Consider the following 23,111-nt stretch of genomic DNA (forward strand, 5'->3'; position numbering starts at 1 on the left):
ACACACAATTTAATTCAAGAATCTCTTCACAGATTCTATTGTGGGGAAAATTATGTATATTAATCTTATAAAGATGATTAAAGATTATGATATTTTGCCTAACAATAAAGCTCTGAAAAGAATATTAAAGTGGAGACCAACAGATGGCATAATGGTTATGTTGCTGGACTCCCACATAACCTACGCGGTTCAAGTACTGGACCCTGAGGATTAAAAACTCACACCAGGCACGTGTGCGTGCATGCCCCAGATCCTGAGAGGAGAATGAAGGAGAAGGGATTGTGGCATGGCCATCCCCCCCCCCCCCCGGGGAGTTATTTATCGCTTTCTATCTCTCTGGCAAGCACACTCACTCCACAACACAAATCCCCCCCCCCAAAAAAAAGAATATTAAAGTGATATACATCTTGTGTAGTATACGAATTACTAATCTGGAACCCACAGGTAGTGTGGTGGTTAAGGCACTGGACACTCCCACACGGCTGACCTCTGAGTCTCAGATGTGGTGGCTTGCTTTTTCACTTTGCTTCTCTCTCTCTCCCCCTCTGCATCTCTCTGGTCAAATTAAAATAAATAAATAAATAAATAAATAAATAAATGTTAAATAAATAATTCTTTTAAAAAGAATAGTAAATCCAATAAAGTGTCTATCATCTGTTAATGATAATATTAAATATGGAACTTGATTAGAGAATATGAGAAATTGCAGCTAGCAACTTTGCTAAAGTAGTGCACTCATTTCATTTTCACCATGTGCAACGTCTGTAAGTTGTGCTGCTTTGGCTCCATTTCTTTGCATTGTGTGAGGAAGAATGGATTGGTAATGCTCTTAGTAATAAAATTCTGGAAACTTCTTTTCCCCAAATTCCACCATGTCAGTGAAGCAGGTAGGTAGTATTGTTACTTTTTTTTTAATGGATGGTGAAACTGAGATACAGAGATTTCATACAGGCCTTAGCAAATTGTAGAAATATACAACTAAGGTAGTCTCATTTCTCTTTTAATAGCTGGAGAAAAATTTCAGTTTCGAAACAGTGCAACCAATCCAAGAATGTTCAGAAAGCAGCATGAATTCTCTTCTAATACATTAAAGGTAGCCATGTTGATTCTAACAGTCTTGCATTGTCAGGAGAGTAGATGTTAATGTACCAAGTAAATATAGTTTAGTCCTCGACCTAGGAAATGTATATAGAGTTTGAAGAAACTATTTTTTCTGATAAAAAAGCTTCTCTGGTAGCTTTAAAAACCAAGCTCACAGCTGCTCAGCCCGACTGGCTGGAGGCACTTCGGCAGACGCAGTGTGCGGCATGCTGGAGAGGGCTAGGGGTACCCCTCTCTCCTCCTTCCAGCTCTCCTTTGGTATCCTGTTTCTGGTGGAGGAATAGGCCAGGAAACGGACCTCAGGAATTCTGACCACAGGGCTTTGAGCTTCAGATACTTATTGATCAGGCTCTGTATGGCTGCTGTTCTTATGAAAATAAATCTATATAGGCTGATCCCCATACCTGAAGAGTCCCATAGCACTGTTTTTCAAACAGTGGGTCAAAACCCATGAATGAGTCACACAAACCAATTAGAAGGGTCCCAACCAATATGTTTTATTAATAAAACAGGATAAGAGGAATAGAGGAGAATATACCAGGATGGACTATTCATTTCATTTTGATGGTTGTATGTGTTTTACTGAATCAGAATGATCTACATTGTGTCTCTGTTCAAAGGAGCTTGGGAGCTGCTTGGCAGCACTTCAAAGCCCCTGGCCAGGTGCAGAGTCCTTGCTGACAGCTCAGGGCTGGCCCTCCTTGCTAGCCTACCGACTTGAAGTGGGACTAATGTCTGGATTGCTTGTCTTTGTTGCAGTGATTTCCATAAAACCTGAGCGTGGTGGGGGCTCAGTAAACCTGTTTAGGGTTTGCCCTGTACTTATTTTCTTTCTAAAGTAAACGTCTAAAACATACTTTCAAAATTGTCCAGTGCTATCTACTTCATTTAGCTACTGCCAGTTGTATGTGAGGACTGGCATGAATACGAGCATTGCTGTTCTACCCATTGTGTCCTTATTTGTAGGAACTGGGCCCAGACAGCAGGATTCACAGAAAGATGTGCCACTACGGCTACTGTGCAGATTTGAATTTCTGTTTCTCAAAGAGCTCTTTCAGCTGCTGCTCAGTCGTGGCTTCCTTCTGCTGCATCAGCTCAGTTGCCCCTTTGGTCACACCCCAGGCATCTGGCTTCGACAGGGAAGGGTTGTAGGGCCTCCCTGAGGCAATCCGAAGGTTCTCCCAGTATTCCTTCCTGGCCCTGTGAGAACAGAACACACAGGGTCAGACTATTTCCCGAGCATGTCTCTGTCACTGAGCTGGATGACGCCCTCAGAGACCATCTGGTAAAACGCACTATTAATCTAAATAAAACCTCCTCCTCCACTCCTGAATCTCAGGTCTCATATTACTTTGAATTTCTTCTTTTAATATATTAATACGTATCTAAGGGATCAAAAGCCAAGAATTTAAAATCAGGCCATTTTCTTTTCATTCACGAGAGAGTACATGCACACACATGACCGAGAGAGAACAGGCACACACATGACCGAGAGAGAGAGAGGAAGAGAGACAGGAAGAGGCAGAGAGGAGCACCCTCGGCAGGGTCTGGTTATGAGGTGACCCCCTTCCTTCAGTCCTCATGCCTGTGGGATCGAGGGCACTTGCCTGCGTGCTCGGTGTGTTTCAGCTGATCGGGCTGGGGATTTGAACCATGGTTGCTAAATGAGATCTAACTTCTCTTCAGTAGTCCATGACCATTGTGTCAAGACTTAGCCAGCCCACAATCAGGCTACTTTCCACCCATTCCTGATTCATCTCCCACATCACATCTGGCCTGCTTCCTCTCCCACCTCACATCTGGCTCTACCTCAGGAACCAGCTGCGTCTCACATCTTGGCTCTTCCCACACACAGATTTATGCCCCTGCCTGTGACTCAGTGGATTCAACTTCTGTCTCTGGCCTTCCAGTTCCCATGGCCTCCTCTTAGTTCAGGGCCTGGTGTCCCTTCTAGCCAGGCTTTCTCACTTTTCTGATTCACACATCTATCCTCATCCTGGGTCACATGAAACCCTCCCTTGCCGCCTTTGGGATAAGATCCTACGAGCTCATGAGAATAATCTCACTTCTTGGAAAGTGTCTATCAAATTGGGCTCTGGTATTCTAAAACTGCTAGGTTCTCAATACACCTTGCACTTTGCACCCTCAGTGTGCTCCATCCGGCCATTCCTTCGCCTAGTGATGTAATTCGTCCTTCGACCTACAGCTCAGGCAACAGCGGCGAGAAACCCTTGGGGAACCACTTCAGCCCCCTCTCCCTGGCGCAGATTTTCATCCTTGAACTTGCTCTTCCCATTCGCCCTTACTTGCTTATTGCTTTGCTAACAACAGTGTCCACTCCTGGGGAACAGGGCTGAGCCTTCTCCAGCTTGTAGTCTCAGTACCCACAACAGTGGCTGACAGTGGTGCCCCGTCAATGTCCGCTAAGTGCACCTGAATGGGCTCCTTCTGCTCCTTCTCCTTCTCTCATCCCCTTTATTCTCACCTACTGGAAACCTGTTTAGCCCTTAAAACCCAGCCCCAATAACCCTTCTTCTCCAGTACCTTTCTACTGGGCGGGACAGCGATTCTTTCCTCTTGTTACTTTACCCTTGCCTCTGCTGAAGCAGTTCCCACAGTATTATGCACTGGCTTTCCTACCCAGTTTCCCCTGGAGACTGAGAGTCTAAGCCAGAGGTCACAGCTTTTCACTTCTGTATTCCCAGGGCCCTGCACGTGCCTGACTTACTGTTTGTTTCCTTGGTAATTATTCATCTCCACTATTGGAATGTAAGCTCTGAGGGCAAAGAGCTGGCCAGTCTCATTTACCACTATATTCCCAGCTCGAAAATCGTGCTTGACATGAAACAGAGAGTGGATTAGTACTTGTTAAACTTAGGTCCTACTTACTTCTTAAAAATCGATGGGATTCAATGTTAGTATTCACCACATGGATGGTGTTTTACTAGGTCACTGACACTAACCTTATTTTCATTCCATCTCCTTACAGCCTTCTCCAGAAATCACCCCATAGGATGCTTTATAAGCATCACGGTTTCAGAATTTAAGGCTGACTGACTCTTCCTCATCATACAACACAAGTTGAACTCTTTCTAATGGCCTCGCATGGACATATTCAAAATCTGAATGTGTTTGGGTTAGCAAATGGAGTCTAAAGGTCCTTACCTCGCTCTGATCCAGGGCTTGGTGTGCATGTCCAAGCCACTTCCCCAGCTGCCGTGTTTCTCTGAAGCTGGGGGCAAAAATCCCCTCTCTGGGGCCAGCTCCTCTGCAATTGCCCTGATGTGGTAGGGCTCGAATCCGCAGCACCCGCCAATGTACCTGACCCCCAGGTTGTAGGCCTCTCTGGCGTACTTTTGAATATCCCATCTGGTGGCCACTCTGGGTTCCAGTCCTGTAAGAAATGGCATTATGCTGAATTCTTTTTATGAAAAAATTCAAGATGCATAGCTTTAGTAAGTATGTTATTTTCAATAAATGAATTAAACAAGTGGTCAACATTCAATGGTTAGTTTTTAAATGATTAGGTACTTTGTGCTTGTGCGGTTTGGTGTGCCGTGGTATCCAGCCTTCACGAGGGTTCTCAGTGCTCCCTGCCCTCTGACGTTGGTGGCCCCGTGCTGTCCCCTCCTGCTCTGTGTCAGGTTGGTGTATGAGACCAACAGAACATGGCAAAAGATGGCATGTGAATTCAGAGGCTAGGGTATGAAAACATGGCTTCTGTCTTGTTCTCTCTTGGAGCACTCACCCAGGGGGAGCCAGCTGCCATGTGGTGAGAGCACCCAGGCCTCACAGTGGGAAGGCCCATGAGCTGAAGAACCAAGGCCTCCAATCAACAGGCAGCAAGACCCTGACACCAACTACCAACAGCCAAAGGAATGAGCTTTTCAACAGGTCCCCCAGCGCCCATCAGGCCCAAGATGATGATAGCTCTGGCCAGTGTCTGGACTGCAGCCTCTCCAGACACCTGAACCAAAACCACTGAATTCTTTACCTACAGAAACTATGAGATAATACACATGTTTAGGTCATTAAATTTTGCATTAATATATTCTACAGCAGTAAATAATGCCTTATCACACTTTCTCACTGGTTCATTCAGTGTGATTATAGTTTATAATATCTTACTTCTCTGAGGTTGCCCATAGGTTAGAGGATATAGAGGAAGGACCTTAGAATAGAATCGAAAACTGGCCATGCTCTGCCCCTGCTTACCTCTCTGGTTTGATTAAAAAATAAACAAACAAAAACAGGTAGAGCACGTGTGTGCATGACAGAGAGGGGCACCTTTCACAAGGCTCAGTCATACCTCTATCCTCTTTCTCCAGCCCTCCAGCTTGCCAGCATGCTGGGCATGCGTGTGCTCATGGTGCTTTCAGGCTGGGGACTCAAACTGTGGTCCCATGTGGTTCCCAGCTCTGCAGTCTGGTATCTACTGACTGTACCACGGGGGCTGGGCTTCTGGCTTGATTTTTGAGATGGACTCACCCCCACTACTCAAACATACTGAGAGGCTTTATCCCTGACTAGACTACAAATTATCCCTGCCGTCATGTGTTTGGTCTCTTCATTAAAATTTCTCATACAGTGCCCAAGTGATGGTATCGTCCCCCCGTGCCAAAATACCTGGAGTATCTGAGCAGTCTTCAAATTAGGAGGAAAGGACTTTGGACACAACTGGCCTAACCTTATTTTTATCGTAAGTAAGCTAAGCCATGGTGGAATTCCAGGATTTTCCTAAAGTCATACAACTCTGAGCTGCACCCAGAACCAAATCTCTGCTGACTTCCCTCCAAGAGGGTGGTGTTCTCCTTACCCTCCTGCAAGTCTGACTAATGCACTATCTGTTTAGAGACCGACTCAGTGCAGATTTGACACTGAAGGTCCGTGGTCCTTTTTGCTAGCTGGTCCCATCTTTTCCTTCTACTACTGGCTAATGTCAAGGGTGTTTAGCTGCAGGAGACAGAGAAAGTAGGGGCAAGAACTAGGAAAGGTGCAGCCGTTCCTTTACTATGACAAAACCTCTCTGGCTATAATTTTGACATTTCTCACACAGAGCTAGAGAGACTATTTACAAAGGCCCGCCTTACCAAAGGGGAATTCCGGGAGATCAATGAATCCCTGTTTGTTGCAGTCAGGAGTGTGGTAGGCCAAGGGCTGGCTCATCAGGTGGGCTTTCAGTCGGGCAGCCGCCAAGCCCTCTTTCATGAGCTTCACTGTTTGTAAACTGATGGTGGGGTCGAAGTGGCAGTTCACGCCAACGATGGAGGCTCCTGCAGGTGGGAAGAATGTTTTAGCTCTAGGAGTGCTTAGGGGTGGGTGCCCCAGATAAAAGTAGGCCCAACTCTCTTTGCTTCATCAGGAAGTTACTTATTATTATTATTGAACTATTTTTAAAAGAGACGTTCACTATAGGGCATGTGCTCTTGCTGGAGAGAGAGAGCGAGAAATATCCCCCCCCCCCCAGGGGTGATAGCCATGCCACAATCCCTTCTTCTCCATTATTCTCTCAGGATCTTGGGCACCCACACACACATGCTGGTGTGAGTTTGAAGGCACTGGGTCCAGTAGTTGAACTGTGGTCGGCCATGTGGGAGTTCAGTGACTTAACCATTACACCATCTGATGATCTCTATTATTATTTTTAAAAGAATTATTTACTTTATTTTTTGTTTATTCGACCAGAGAGAGACAGAGAGAGAGGGAAAGGGAAAGTGAGAAAGCAAGCCACCAGTTCTGGGACTCAAACCACAGTCAGCCATGTGGGAGTCTAATGCCCCAACCACCATGCCACTTGCTGCCCCCTACTACTTATTACTATCATTATGATGTATACATCATGACTTTTCCGATAACCCAATATTTTCAACTTTGCTGTAGGGTGAATGTACTCGCCAGAGAGAGACAGAGAGAAAGTGAGAAAGCATCCCCTAGGTGGGATGGTCATGCTGTAATCCCTTCTCCTCCATTCTCCTCTGAGATTTGGGGCATGTACACACATGCGCCCTATGTGTTTTTCAGGCCATCAAGCCTGAGACTTGAACTATGCAGTTGGCCATACGGGATCCAGCTGCCTTAATCATGATGCCAACTGCTGGTCCAATTTTTTTTTTATATGTGCATTTGTTTATTTTTTTCAGAGAGAGAAAAGAGCAGAAGTACCTCTAATGGGGTATTCACATTGTGATTCACACTCACTCAGCCGGGATTTTGGGAACCCACCTTTTCCCCCTGAGTCTATAGGGAGGTGTCAGGATGTGAATCCAGGACCTTCCTACGTGGGTCCAGCATTGGAGAGAGCACTGTGGTACCACTGTGCCCCTGGCTGGCCTGGAGAGCTTTGTTTGGAATGATGAATCGGAGGTTTAGCACTTCTTACCTTTGAGTGAGAATAATTACCAGGATACAGGAAGTGCTTTTTGTGAGAAGTGCTTTGAAGAGTCTGGTATAATTGAAGTGTCATTTGTGCACATTTGGCTGTCCATCTTTTTTTTTTTTTTAATCATTATTAGTTTTCTTTTCTTCAACTTTTACTAGTCTATTTTTCAATGTCTGACATTATGTTGCAAGCACAATCATTTTTCAGCTCTCCCAGCTGCTAGATAGCTTTTGTGTTTACCATACCGCTCCTGCGAGCTGTCAGTAAATGCTCCCTTTGACCAGATCAGTTTAATAACGTGACTGGCCTCCTTGGGCATAACAACAGAAGGTAATGTAGGAAAAGTGCTTCTTAGAAATGTGTTTTGTGTGTAGAAATTGTGGTTCAAAAAGAAAATATCAAAAATCCTTTGACTTTAGCTTCTCAATGTGGTCAACAGCCTATCAGCCTTTTTTTTTTTTTTTTTTTTTAATTCACGATGAAGTACTCATAGGCACCACGTGAGAGGGAGGAAGATAAGCATCCTCCAGAGGGTCTGGTCATGCCACCATCCCCCTACTCCAGGCCTCCTCCCCATTATGTTGTGGCCAATTGTGTGCATGCCCAGAGTGTTTCAGACTGACCTGGCTGGAGATTCGAACTGCAGTCGCCATGTGGGATCCGGCTTCTCTTGAGCAGTCTGTGGACTGCTATACCACTATGCTATGGAGCCAGCCTCCTACCAGTCATTTGATAAGCTTCCCATTCCCATTTTAGCCTTCCCAGACTCACAACTGTATGAGATTGTCATCTCAAAGCTTTCATGTAAAATGTGTTGCTGTGAAGCTTGATTCAGTGAGATTAAAACAGGTTTTAAGTAGCTGGCAGGAATATGGTGGCTAAGACGCTGGACTCCCACATGGCAGACAGCAGTTCGAGGCCTGGACTCAGTGGCTTAAAGAGCAGATCACGCTGTGTACGTGTACATGCATGACCAAAATCCCGAGAGGAGAATGAAGAAGAGATTGCTGTGGGCCCATCCTCCTAGGAGGTGTGTGTGATTTCTCTCTGTCTTGGTATCTCTCTTTCGATCTCTCAGTGAACACATACATCCTGTGGTGAAAACCTTAAAAAACAAAAAAAATTTTTTAACCATCTCCTTTTTTTTTTGTCCAAAAAAACCTTTGCAGTCATTGCATTTTTAATTATATGTGAACCAAAATAGATTTTTTGTGGCAATTATTAGATGTAATTTTGGAAGTTTTCTTCTCCAGATACTTTTTTCTTTTTAAGAGCTTTTTGCTATAAGGCGCGTGCGCTCGCCAGACAGACAGACAGAGACAGAGAGACAGAAAGCGAGAAATCACCCCCCATGGGGGATGGCCACATCGCAATCCCTTCTCCTCCATTCTCCTCTCGGGATCTTGGGCACGCACGCACACACGCCCAGTGTGAGTTTTAAGCCACCTGGTCCGGGATGCGAACCGCGGTCGACTATGTGGGAGTCCAGCGACATAGCCATTACACTAACTGCTGGTCCCTTCTCCAGATACTTTGAGAAAGTAACAGGACGTTATCTTTTTTTTATTCCAACCTCTCAAAATGGGAGGACGTCCCAAATAGAACTTTTCCTTTTTTACCCCTGGATTTAAAATTTTTTGATAAAATATTGGGTCATATGAAAAATCATGACACATTTTTGCATAGAAAAACATAGAAAAATACATCATGACTTTTCTGATGAGCCAATATATATCACATCTAATTTGCTATTTTAAAGCTTTAAATATAAGCTTCAGTGGACAATCATTACATTTATAATGTTATACAACCATCATCACTATTTACAAAATTGCCTCCAAAGAATCAATCTCTAGACCCCTTGAGCAATAGCTGCCAATTTGTCCTCTCTCCCTAGCCAAGGTAACCTCTAATATATGTTGTGTCTCTGTGGATATACTCATTGCAGATATTTAACGTAAGTGAAATCATGATATTTGTTCTTTTGTGACTGGCTTATTTCACTTAGCATGATGTTTTCAAGGTCTACTCTTGTTGTAACATGTATAAGAACTTTACTCCTTTTTAATGGCTGAATAATATTCCATTCTATGAATACACCACATTTTGTTTATCCATTCATATATTGATGGGGCCTTGGGTTATTTCTACCTCCAAAAAGGATTTTTTTTTAAATGCTATAGGGTGTGTGCACTAGCCAGAGAGAAACAGAGAGTGACAGACAGTGAGAGAGAGGGAAAGTGAGAAAGCATGCCCCAGGAGGAGGTTGACCACACAGCAGGGATGACTACACTGCAATCCTTTCTTCTCCATTTTCCTCTCAGGATTTTGAGCATGCACACACATGCGCCCAGCATGTTTTTCAAGATGCTGGGTCTGGGACTCAAACTCCATAGTCAGCTATGTAGGATCCAGCAGTCTTAATCACCACGCCACCTGGCTGTCCCCAAAAAGGATTTCTGATGGACTATGGCCTAGGATATTATGTCTTGGACATAGAGATACCAAGAGCTGGTCAGGATGAAGTAAAAATGGCACCAACTTTCAGATCCCAGAAGCAGCAGAGCTGAGGCCACAACTTGTGCCATCCGGTGCTCAGTGGCAAAAGTCTCAGTGATACCCAATGGGCGAGGTGTGCAGTTAGCTCTTCATTCTTGTTCCAACTAGGCCTCACTGTTCATTCATTCTCCTGACAGCAACTTTCGTCAAGGTTACCAATGACCTTGATCTTGTCAAATCCGGCAGTGGCTCCTCTGTTCTCACCGTACTGAATGTATCAGCAGAACTCGACCTAGCATTCAACCTAGTGGACCACTTCCTCCTTCACTGCACACCCTTCTCTTAGTTTCTGAGACTGCCCACACATTGCTGAGTGTTGCTTCTACCCCCTGGCTGCGTGTGTGCATGTGTGTGTGTGTGTCCTCAAGGCTGAAATTCCATTCTGTCGCATCCAAGGATCTCACCACGTCATCTTGTCTTCTCCAATTCCCTTTTACTCTCAGATCTTTAAGTACCACCTCTATCTGGATCTCTCCCAAGTTTCTCTCTCTAATCTGGTCCTTTTTTTTTTTTTGTCAAAAAAAAAAAAACCTTTCTTTGCAATCATTGCTTTTTTAATTATATGTGAACCAAAATACATTTTGGTTCACATATAATTGGTTCACAGGTGTATATTCAACAGCTTGCTTAACATCTTCCATTGGACCTTGACCACTTCTCTTTCTCTTCTCTCTTTTTTTCATTTTGTGTTGCCAGAGAGTCTCATACATTGCTTAATTTCATTACACTAATGAGTTAATCGTATGTTGACTATTTATTAGATATCTGTAAATCTTCTTGTGAGAAGTTATAGACATAAAATTATGTATATATATTTGCATATAAAAACAGAAAAATACCTCATGACTTTTCTGATGACTATGTGTGTGTGTGTGTGTGTGTGTGTGTGTGTGTGACAGGGCTTCCCAAAGTCTGGTCCATGAAACTAAGGTCCCGTGATCGATTAAGTGAAACTGGAGCTATTCACTACATCCTCTTCTTGGAGACTGCCATAAAAGACTAGCAAGCTCCACAAGAATGATACTGCTCAACTTGGTTTAAAAAGGCATTTTCTAGGTGTATTTGACCATACAAACCTATTAACATTCTCACAGACTGAAAATATTGACTGAGAATATCCTAAATGTATTGTCTAAACAGAAAGTGCCAGAGAGCTGAGAGGAGGGAATAGCAATGATTATGTAAGGATACAGGCAGGTAGAATTTTAACTAAATATTGGAAGATGAATGAGATCTGTCAGTCAGATATTAATTAAAGGTCTGTTACGTGCTAGGTGCCTTGCTGGGTACAGGGCGCTCAGTGCCGAACCAAACAGACATAGTCCTGGCCTTTATGGATCTTACAGTCTAGTGACAGGGTTAGACATTCATTAGAAAACTAAGAAGGAAATGCTATGATGAATAAAACCAGAGGCAGTGGTATCAAAAACTGTGGCTATCAACTTGAACAAGACAATGAGGGAGGTGTGAAGAGCAGGCCGAGCATCCTTGTCAATGAACCATGGGGATGATGAAGGCCTTCTCTGACCTTTTCAACGAAAGTAAACTTGCTTCTCCCTATTTTTATATTTCTCATAAAAAAATTAGGATTATACAATATTATTCATGAATCCAAATATGTTCCTGGTAATGACAAGTAGGAAAGTGCCTTTCATGAAAAATCAGGAGTTGGATAAAAATGCTATTAAACAACTAGCCAGTCAGAATTTCCCTATTACACAGAGTGAGTCAGACTCTTCTGCTGACACACAGTTATTCCCTGGGTTTAAAGCGAGACAGTATTTCATACTGAAGATCTTTTTGATTCATTATACCAATTACAAAGTGCAAAGCATACTAGTCACTTATGAGATTAGAAAAATTTTGGCAGAGAGGGGCAACTAACTTTAAAGTTATTAATGTTTAAAGACTCAGACTTGTGAGGTACGTGCAAAAGAAAATGTAATTTATTCCAACACTTCTTCCTTTTTTCATAGAGATTTTTCCTATAGGGCATGTGCACTCACTGGAAAGACAGAGAGACAGAAAACTAGAAATCACTCCCCACCCAGGGAGGATAGTCATACTGCAATCTTTTCTCCTCCATTCTCCTCTTGGGATTTTGGGCACGCACGCACACATGCACGGCAGGAATTTTAAGCCTCTGGATCCGGGACTCAAACTGTGGTTGACCACATGAGAGTCTAGTGACATAACCATTATGCCATCTGCAGGTCCCCCAATGCTTCCTTTAACTTACCAAAACAGTCTTCTCCTTTCTAGGTGTTAAATCTCCAGCAGAGGCTGAGCTGCCCATTTCAAAGACTGGTGTGTGTGCGCACGTGTAGTTCTTAAGCCTTTTTTTCCCTTTGGGATTTAATAATAATTTTACCACTATTCAAAAAAAGTAAATCGATGACTTCCTGCTAACAAAGGTAGTATGCACTGATTCACAGATGGGTGCGCATTTGTATGTTTTTTCCAACTCACTAATTGCAAAGGGGCAGAAATCTGGCATCACCTGCTTTCACCAGGCGCACGGCGCACTCGCCGGGAGGCACGCCGTGCAGATCTCCCTCTGGGCCGATGCACATGGTCGCTGCCACGGGCTTACCAGATGCTTTCAAGGCTTCGACTGCCCACACAGCTTCTTCGACGTGTTCAAAGTACTGAAATGAGTTCAGGGTAGAGTAGGTTAATCTTGTTTCTTCCAAAACAAGTTCAAACCATATCCTATTGCTTAATAAATTTTCCTTGGTGAGTATTCATCAGTTGTGATCCACTGGCAGCTTTTGAGCAGAATAAAATAAAACAGTCACTGGTTTGAATTGCAGCCAAAAGGTCTGGGAAACTATGGGGTCATCAGGAAAGTCATGATGTGCTTTTCTGTGCAGAAGTATGTTGTGACGTTTCGGACTGCCCAATCTATGGGATTAAGTCAGTCAAATATAGCAGAAGGCTTAAGTTGAAAAAAGATTCCAGAAACTAAACATTACTCTTGCTAGTCATGATGGCACCTGACCCCACCCAGTCCTCACAAGAGCAAGGTGAGGAAATATGTGGAGTGCAATGATTTGATCTTTGATCACAACTGTCTTTACCTCCGCAATCAGGAAGTCCACATTCTTCTTCATAAAGACCTCTAACTGTTGCTGAAATATTCGTTTAACTTCAGCTTCGCTCTTGCAACTAAGGTATGAAGGTGTCTGACTCACGCCTCCTGCTACCAAAGCGTCTCCCTCGTCGGCCACTTGCCGGGCAATGTCACAAGCAGCTTCATTGACTTTTTGCCCCTAAAATGGATGAGTATAGGGTGATACACTTAAGTTCTCATGTGAAAGTCAAGTCAAGTCATTATTCAAATGCACACACCTCAGTTATATGTTTACCATGGTGATGCTTCCCCCTAAGGTGAGTAGATGCAAAGATAACTGTCATAACAATCTCTGCAGTACCCATGATGTAACATTAGATCAGCCATCTGTGAGAGGGTGAAAGGTTTTGCAGACAAGGACCGGATCTGATATCGCCAATGCCTAAGCTGCGGTTAGAACAGACTTAGAAAACAGCAGTGACGGTGCTGATTACGCAGGTTTGCTTTTATGATTAATAAGATTAAAATTCAATTAACATGACTACAGAATTCAGGACTTTGTGTCATTATGTATTTTCTCATTCACTGATAAATGCGTAACTGGTAAGGTGTTTGCTAATTATTTAGGCATTAAAAATTGATCCTTATACTCAAAAAACAAGTGAAAATCCCAGACCCAGCACTTCAGGTCACACAGCCTCATGGGCTTTCGTCTTAGAGGTGAAGGTGTTTGACCGCTGATGGGTAGTGGTAGCTGAGTCAGGCCATCCTGCAGGTCACCAGCTGCTAGTGCTGGCCATTGTTCCCTTGCACAGTGCCACAGTGGGAGACCATAAGGACCGATTTTTCAGGCTACCCCCTTTCTCACGTAGTCGGTCAAGGATGGGAGAATGATTAATCATTAAATATCTCTTCTGTTATCACTTCTGATTTATTATAGTAGCTGTATAAATTTGGGGTAAGATGTGGTTCCCCAAAACATCTATGCACTGCATCATGGTCAAATCAGGGCCACCCACACATACCACTATCGAGTGGACCGCACACCCAAGAGCCAGCCCTCTTTTGATGTAAATACCTCTTCTTTAATCTGCTTCATGAAATGCCTTTCTGCTAACTTGAGGGGACTTTAGTTTAAAACTCAGATGTGTTATACACACATCTGCCATTTTTATAGTATTAGAAGTGAAACCATTAAAAAAAAAAAAAAGAACCAAAATTTTGATAAGGTTTTTCATAACATATTTGTTTTTGATAACATTTTCCCCTACAAGAACTCCAGTGACAGAATCCATGTCTACAGTGCCTTTCTAAGCGTTCCAGGGATGGTTTTACTCACTGAGAACTTCTCTGCAACGTAGTTGCCCCTGTTCTCCAGCTTGTCCTCACTGGCATAAAACGTGAAGGTCTGCATGACATTCGACCCAGCCCTGAGGAACTCTCGATGAAGCTGGCGAACTGGGAGATTGCAAGAGAAAAAATATAAGTCTTATCAGTTTATTAAGCCACAGTGTTTCAAAAAGCTGTCAGATAAACATGAAAATGACTGCTTGGGACTTGAACATGTTGGGGCTAATGAGAAGCAGCTCTGGGCTCTCTTGGCAACTTCTCAAACCTGCTACCACTCTGTGGATCGATGTTGGGGGTGCTTGCAGCCCTGCGCTTGCTCATGTTGTTCATCGTCCATTGCGTCCATCCTTCATTGACTGTATTTGTGGAAGGCACTTACGGATACAAGGTTGGACTACTGTCCTGTCCTTGAAGAACTTTGCCGTCTGTCCAGGAATGACTGGTGACAGCACTGTGTGGTTGGGCTCTGCAGGAAGGTGGGAGTATTTCTGCCATGGACATGGGGTAACAACAGGGGCCAAGGTCCCTGAGAGAAGGAATCATCTGAGCTGCACTTGGAAGAATTCAGCATTTTTGCCAGGCAGAGATGGTGTGGCAGGGCAGTCCTGGCAGAGGGGACAGCCTGAGCAAAGACCAGGAGGCAGGAACGGGCTTCGCATCTGGGGGACTGGCGAGTAGTGTAAGCAGCTGGAGATGAGGACATATTAAAGAAGTGTTGGGGACCAGACCCACAGTGCAGTGATCAAGCCCTGTGCATGGGGAGTTGGGTTCCACATGGCTGACTATGGTTCGAGTCCTGCCTAGCCCCTTGACAAACATCCCAGGTACATGTATGTGCGCAGTGAAATCCTGGGATGGAGAAATAAAAGAAAAAGAATTGTGGTGTGATCTGTTGGGGGTACTTTCTCTCTTTCTCTGTCTCTCTCTCTGGGAAGTACACTCATCCTCTGGCAATTGCATTAAAAAAGAAGAAAAGAAGAAAAAGAAGAAGAGTGCTGGGAGGTGCAGTTGTAAGGAAGGCGGGAGGACAAAGAAAAATGGCCCAGCGCATCATCTCAAGGAGTCTAGGCTTTAGACCACGGGTACTGAGGAGACATCTAAGGTTTTTAGCAATCGAGTGATGTGATCAGCCTGGTGTTTTTGAAAGATAATTCTGGGACGGGCAGGTGGCGTGGTGGTCAAGGGCACTGGGCTCCCACATGGCCCACCATGGTTTGAGTCCCTGACCTGGCGGCTTGCTTTCTCTCTCTCTCTCTCACGCACACACATATACACACACTCTGTCCCTCTCTGGTCAAATTAAAATAAATAAATGAAGTTAAATAAAATAATTAGAAAAAAAAGAAAGATAATAATGGTAGCAGAGTAGAATAATTGGGGTAAGTTTCCCAAACAGAGGTCCATGGACAAATGCCAAGTGGCAGTTTCATCAGTTGAGGAAAAGACAGTGTGTGTGTTTTCTTTCCGTATAGTTAAGTGTATTCAACTTAAAGAATTATCCTTACTCTAAAATAGTGGTCCCAAATGCTGGTTGCTCATTAGATTGCCCATAAGTTTAAAATCTTATGGATACAAAAGTCAAAACCGCAGATATTCTAATTTATTTGGTTGGTGGGGGACACAGGCATTTTTTTTAAAGGCTTCCCAACTGATTCTTTTTCTTTTTTTTTTCTTGGAGAGGTTTTTGCTATAGGGTGCTTGCACTTGCCAGATAGACAGAGACAAAAAGCGAGAAATCATCCCCCAGGGGGATGGTCACACCACAGTTGCTTCTCCTTCATTATCTTGGGCACGCACGCACACGTACCCGGTGTGAGTTTAAGCCACCCAGTCCGGACCTCGAACCACAGTCAACTACATGGGAGTCCAGTGACATAGCCATTACGCTAACCGCTGGTCCCCCCAACTGATTCTTATTGAGTAACCTTGTTGAGTAACCCTGTGATTAGATAGAAAATACTTACTTTATGGCCAGTCAGGTGGCATGGTGGTTATGGCAGCGAGATCTCATATGACCAACTCTGTGGTTCCAGTTCTGAACTGGCGGCTTGAGAAACAAGCCCGGCCATGTGAAGTCCCCCCAAAATCTCAAGAGTAGAGTGGAGGAGAAGGAATTGAAGCATGGCCATACCTCACTGCCCACCCCCCGGGTGGGGGAGTGCTTTCTCACTTTCTCTCTCCCTCTCTGTCTCTCTCCAGTGATCACGCACATGTGCCCTGTAGCAAATTTTGAAGAAAATATTTATTTTATAAAATGATAGACTTAGATGGTGTTTGTTTTGTTGGGGGTCAAAGTAGTCAATAATTCTACACCAGCTGCCAAAAATTTATTTTGAGAGGCCAGCAGGTGGCATGGTGGTTAAGGTGCTGGACTCCCACGTGATCCACCATGGCTCGAGTCCTGGAGCTGATGACTTTCTCTCTTTACCTTTCTCTCTCTCTGGTCAGTGTATGTGTCCTATAGCAAATTTAATAATAATAATAAAGTTAAATAAATAATTCTTATTTTTTTTATTTCGAAGTTTCAGAGGCTTATACAATCCAAAGGTCTGGGAGTCACTGCACCAGGGGCTAGGAAATTACTAGGACACTGGGTTTCAGGCCCTGGAGAAGCTAAGACCTGAGATGAGCCTGTCCTCATCTCTTTGCATCGCAGACGGTAACAGTGTGCCTAGAACCCAGAGGCTCAGTTTTACTTTACTGATGGCTCCCAGCTGAGATACCCTCCTGAAGTGCCTTAGGTCAAAGGGACAGTCTAACCCAAGGCTGAGCCCCCTCTTGGGGCTAGAGGAGGGGGTGGGAAGCTGCTGGCTTGCATGCAGCAGTAGGTTTGCTAGAAGAAGGACAAAAAGATCCAGCCCCCTTCCCTCATTCTTCAGTTTGGGACAACTCTGAAGGACCTGCACTATTCCAGAGCTCCCAAAAGGACTGACTGAGGTTTCTTAGGTGACCTGACTGCAACAGCCGGAGCCAGGATTAGTCCTAGGAAATTGCAAGTGTCAGTTCAGAGTCAGGTCTCCCTCTCGCCAGCTGGTAAGGAGCTCCCACCCACCGCTGGTGATGGAGCAGCACTGACAGATCCCTGCGCTCTACGGGTACAATTGTTCACCTGTGCTGACTCGGGGTGAGCGGCCCTTGGAGGGCACTAACAGGTGTACTATCTCGGATGTTTCTGAGGTTCCAGGGAAGTAGGAATTACAAGGACAAGGGACTCAGATGGCTGTTGCTGGGCACCCTCAGTGCACTAGAAAAAGACAGTGAAAGGCTAAGGGTCACTACCCCAGTTGAAGGCAACATATGAAAGCCAGAGGCTCCTGGGAGACACATAAAAGACTCATCTCCTGCAGCCGGAGAGCAGAAAGAGCTGAGCGTGCGGCTCAGGGCTGAGTGACTATGAGCAGAGCTCTGAGAGCTTGAATTCTCAACCAGGCAGGCCCTCTATGCCAAAGTCAGGACCCTGCCTAGGAAGAAATAGTGCCCTTAGATCTGGGGTGAAGACATATGGGTGAACTCTGGAAACGCAGGGCCCCCCTGAACTCTCTGGGCTTGCACAAATGCCCATTCCTCCCTTGCTTGAGGATAATAGAGGCCTCTGTCTTGGAAGACAGCATTTATCCCCGCAGGTTCCATCCCACGTGCCCTCCTGGCCATAAAGATTTGTGGTCAAACAAGTTAAGTGAGAATAAGGAGCAGAATAGGGAGATACAGTCTCCCTATTCATGAGCATACTGAGGCTTCCGCCAATGATGGGCCGCGTGTATGATGGTGGTCCTGTCAGATCACAAGAGGCTGTTCCATAGGGTGTAGGTGCGTAGTAGGCGATACCATTTAGGTTTCTGTTAGTGCACTCTACGGTGTTTGCACAATGACAAAATCGCCCAAGGATGCGTTTCTCAGAACATACCTGAGTTGTTAAATACTACTTGACTAGTTGAATTTCAGTAGGATTATAGAAAATAATAAATTTAACTAGTTGGTGAATACATAACAGAAGAAGAGCTTATCTGCAGGATAGTAATTGTGATGTGATCTCCATGGAACGGACAGTGGGTGAGGGGAAAAGGGTGGACATATGGGGGAGATGAATAACAAACACTGAATTGAAAAGACAGGAGGTGGTGGCCAGGCAGGGCGCTTATAATGGTGATTTCACAAGTGGACACTCTCGGTGATGACAAGGTCTAGGGGCAGGACACCGGGGGTGGGGGTAGAGGAAAAGTTCATTAGAGACGAGATCAAGGCCATCAGTAGGCACAATGCTAGGTGGATCACTGGATTGGTGAGAGAGGGAGGGACAGAGAGGAAGTCAATGAGCCTGGTTCTAGATTCATCTGGAGTGAGGGGCAGGGGCCAGAAAGTTAAGAGCTGACAGGAGTGCAGCTGTGCTTATCCAACATGGAAACCTTTATGGGCACACCAAGCACAGTGCCCACAGGTAATGACATATCTGAAACATGCATGAATGTGTCTGCTTGAAGGCATGCTCCCAGATTTGTGCTTCACATAGAGCTCTGTACCAACCTGCTTCTGGGTGCTCCACGGCAGCTTCTGGGGTCCAGGGTCCTGCCTTCACATAGCCCCTCTTCTCCAGAGCAAAGACAAACCCTCCGTCTCCAATCACAACCTCTCCAGCATTTAAACGTTCCAGAATGCCCTAAAATTACAGACGAGGGGTTACTCAAGTTCTAAAGACTGCTTTCTACTTACAGTACTTTTGTTAACATATTCTTGGAATGTGATTTCTTTAGAATTCTCAGAAAAAAAATGCATGCATATTTTATACATAAATGTGTGGCCACCTGTAGGACAATCAGCATGTTCCTATCATGGAAATTTGCATGTCCCTGTGTATGTGGTAGGTGGGAGGTGAATTTCAGAACACATTAAAGAGTTATTTGAAGAATGCTATGAGAGGATATTATGTTTGAAGAACTATCTGCTGAGGGATTCGATTAAAATATTTTATTGTAGAGCCTGCAGGTGGCCTAGAAATTAAAGTGGCTAGATCACATACAGCCAACTTTGCAGTCTGAGCCCTGGATCTGGTGGCTTGAAAATCACACTGGGCGTAGGGACCAGCAGATGGTGTAATGGTTACATTGCTGGACTCCCACGTAGTCAACGACTGTTTGAGTCCCTAACCTGACAGCTTAAAATTCATGCCAGGTGTGTGTGCATGCATGCCCAATATCCTGAGAGGAGAATGGAGGAGAAGTGATTGCTACATGGCCATCCCCTCAGGGGAGCACACGTGCCCTATAGCAAAAATCTCTCTTTTAAAAAGGAAAAGAAGAAATCACAGTGGGCATATGTGCACGTGTGCCCAAAATCCCGAGAGGAGAATGGAGGAGGAAGGATTGCAGCGTAGTCATCTCTCCTGAAGGGTGACTTCTCACTCTCCCTTTCTTTCTAACAAGCACACATACCCTATTGAAAACTTAAAACGCACACACACACAGGACAAAATAATTTTATTTTATAGTCTCAACAAAGCTTAAGAACACATTCTTAGAATGGTGACTGCTAGTCCTCTTACTCTGCCGATAAACTAAAAAGAGGATTAAAATTGTTGAAGTTGAGTGGCATATAATGCTATTAAGGCACTTTTTACGTCTGAAAAGTCAGAAGACATTGGCAAGCGGAAGATGATACTACCACAGAGGTGGCCAACTCACTTAGACATCTATCTTTGGGGTTGAAATTCAGTTTCCACAACAGGTGCTGTGTTGTATAGCCCAGTAGCCTGTGAGTACACACATTCTGATTCTAGACAAGACCAGGGAAAAGACAAGTAAGGTACTGATAAATGATTTCCTCCTATTACCATACTTACTCTATTTACAGTAATACGCAGTAATTACCCTGGCCTTAGTGTTCAATAGATACACTGGAGTTGAATGTTTTTAAAGGGCTTTGTGAAATAAGGAAGTAATTTTCTAGTGTAACTTTTTTTTTTTAATTTCAAAGAATCATGGTCTTTAAAAATAAAAGGTGCTCCATATTTAGGTTTTACAAATGATGACTTTATAAATGATGAACCAAGGCTCAGGATCTTGAGTGTTTTACACACGATCTCCCAGATGGTGACCAAAGAGCTTCCTGAGTTTTTTTTTTTTTGGAGAGGTTTTTGCTATAGGGCGCATGTGTTCGCCAAAAAAGACAGAGACACAGAGACAGAAAGCAAGAAATCACCTCCAGGGGGGATGGTCACGCCAGAGTCCCTTCTCCTCCATTCTCCTCTCGGGATCTTGTGCATGCACACACACGCGCCGGCCTGAGTTTAAACCACTGGGTCCAGAACTCGAACCATGGTCGACTACACGGGAGTCCAGCAACATAACTATTATGCCAACTGCTGGTCCCCTGAGTTGTCTATCTTTAATTAAGTGTTGTCTAGATCTGATTTTGAATGGGGTTAGAGAGGGTAGGACAGTCTTTAAAACCACTGTGTAAACGAGTAACTTGGGACATACTTACCTATTGTGTTCCAATTATTACTAATAATGGTGGATAAAAAAAACACTGATTTAACAATAAAGGTTGCATAAATCTCTGAGAGGCATCTGCAGGATTTCTGCATCCTAATTCCTCAGCACCTACTTAGAGCTGCCCCCATTTCAATTCTCTTCCCCTCCACTGTCCCCTCCCATGCTATTTGGCTAGCAGGTACTCAGAAAAAAGCAGTAATGGGGATGTTCACCTTAGAGCAATAAACTGGGAGCTTTATGCTAGATGCTCCTCATGATTACAATGTGTCTAAATGCCATACTTTTTAGAAAAGAGTTATTTATTTTATTTATTATTATTTTTTAAAAATTTGCTATAGGGCATGTGTGCTTACCAGAAAGAGAAAGTGAGAAAGCAAGCCACCAGGTCTGCACCTTGAACCACAGCCATGTGGGAGTTCAGAACCTTAACCACCATGCCACCTGCTGGCCCCTAACTGTCACATCTTAAGCCACAACTTTGATCATTATGACCCAATTAACAAAAACAAAACAGAACAAAACAAAAAAACTATATAAACTGTTGCCAGTGCAGTTATATGGAAAACCTGAACAAGGATGAAATAAATGAAATCTGACTTGCTATTAACTGTCATTTGGGGTGAACTGATTTATGGCATTCCAGCATTTAGCAGCTCTCATTGGGTGTGTGTTTTCAAGCTTCAGTCCCACCACATCTTAACACACAGCATAGCTAAGAATCTGATATTTGGTGACAGTGCGGATAATGGCAATTCAACCGCCATGCTGTCCACGAATCTGTTGAGCAGTTGCATCTAGAAATACTATCTCTTAGATTCTACTGCATATTTCATTTTTCAGTTTGATATAGAGTGCTTGTGATTGCAGGAGAGTGAGAAATCATTCCCCAGGGGGGCTTATTTTATTTACCTGGACTTCAGAATTATCTGTTCCTCATCTAAAGAGATTTTTAGAAACTGAAATGTACTATAAACAAAGACATACTGCTTTTGTAAAAAAGCATTCCAAAACAGTACAAGCGGTCTTAAAAAGTTAATGGGAGGGACCAGCAGATGGTGTAGTGGTTAAGTTGGTGGACTCGGTTCGATTCCCGAACCCTGGACTCAGTTCGATTCCCAAACTTGGCAACTTAAAACACGCCAGACATGTGTGCCTGTGTGGCCAAGATCCCAGGGGGAGAATGGAGAAGAAAGGATTGCCCATAGATATCACCCCTGAGAAATCACCCGCTCAGGGTCTCTGACAGAGACAGAGAGGCACCCTATAGCAAAAAAAATTGTGCTTTTTTCCCTCATTGTTCATATTGAGCATGTGTTAGCTTTGTAATGTATATTTTGATTTTAAACTAAAATGCGTGACATATTACTGAAAAAAAAAAAAAAAAAAAAGAAAAAAGAAAAAAAAAGAAAGAAGAAAAAACTCTCAAAAAAAAAGTTAATGGCAAATATGTATTATGAAAAATCTATGCATAGATTTCAAAATAAACGTTTAAATATCATTTTCTATGAACTTTTTGAATGTGTGTTATCAGCCTATTTTTGTTATTAGAATATTCACCACAATGTAGCAGGCACTGTTCTTTGTGCTTTTTTCCCTCATTGTTCATATTGAGCATGTGTTAGCTTTGTAATGTATATTTTGATTTTAAACTAAAATGCGTGACATATTACTGTCCATGTTTTAACACTGACATATCCTCAGAAACAAGGTTACTGAGGAAACTTTTTTTTCCAAGTGTTGCTTAGAAAATCTTTTAAAATGTTAAATTTTCGGAGTTTGAGTTGAGTTAGTGTGTTAGGATACATGGCCATGCAAATCGGAAAAAACGTAAACAAATGAACCCTCCACAGGAATCACCTTTTCCAGTCTACATGGGCTACTCACTTAGCTTTCTAGATTGGCAGAAATTCTCAACCTACTTGATCTGGAAATAGCCTCTAATTATTTGGCATCTCAACACGCATCTATTGTTGCGCGACATTTAGAATAGTTAAGTAAATGAACTGTTTTCCTAAGGTGAAGGTCTTTTTTGGGGGGGTGGGTTGTCATGCTTATAGAAACTGGCACAGGTGGGGGATGGGCTCCCAGCAGGGCAGGCACTCGGGACCAGAGACGTCCTGCGACCTGGCCCTTCAGGGGCGGTACCGTGGGCCTGGCAGCG

The 23,111-nt window shown here is 43.8% G+C and overlaps 1 protein-coding gene and 1 long non-coding RNA gene across 2 annotated transcripts in view; both read right to left on the reverse strand.

The window, feature by feature from the left end:
* Positions 1-1,683: 1,683 nt before the first annotated feature.
* Positions 1,684-23,111, reverse strand: part of BHMT (betaine--homocysteine S-methyltransferase) — a 22,258-nt gene continuing 830 nt past the window's right edge. The window contains exons 2-8 of the mRNA XM_006143523.3: positions 18,984-19,116; positions 14,452-14,570; positions 13,120-13,311; positions 12,540-12,687; positions 6,192-6,374; positions 4,267-4,495; positions 1,684-2,301 (exon numbers count right to left, since the gene is read on the reverse strand). Coding sequence (XP_006143585.1) covers positions 2,115-2,301; positions 4,267-4,495; positions 6,192-6,374; positions 12,540-12,687; positions 13,120-13,311; positions 14,452-14,570; positions 18,984-19,116 — 1,191 coding nt within the window. The 3' untranslated portion in view covers positions 1,684-2,114. The remainder of the gene's footprint in view (positions 2,302-4,266; positions 4,496-6,191; positions 6,375-12,539; positions 12,688-13,119; positions 13,312-14,451; positions 14,571-18,983; positions 19,117-23,111) is intronic.
* LOC114006908 (uncharacterized) lies at positions 10,812-12,532 on the reverse strand. The gene is made up of 2 exons (XR_003548567.1): positions 12,279-12,532; positions 10,812-12,044 (listed from the first exon to the last, which is right to left on the reverse strand). It is a non-coding gene; the product is annotated as an uncharacterized LOC114006908 (long non-coding RNA).

The sequence above is a fragment of the Tupaia chinensis genome, unplaced genomic scaffold (genome assembly GCF_000334495.1).
Source record: "Tupaia chinensis unplaced genomic scaffold, TupChi_1.0 Scaffold000099_1, whole genome shotgun sequence".
In the NCBI taxonomy this organism is placed as follows: domain Eukaryota; kingdom Metazoa; phylum Chordata; class Mammalia; order Scandentia; family Tupaiidae; genus Tupaia; species Tupaia belangeri.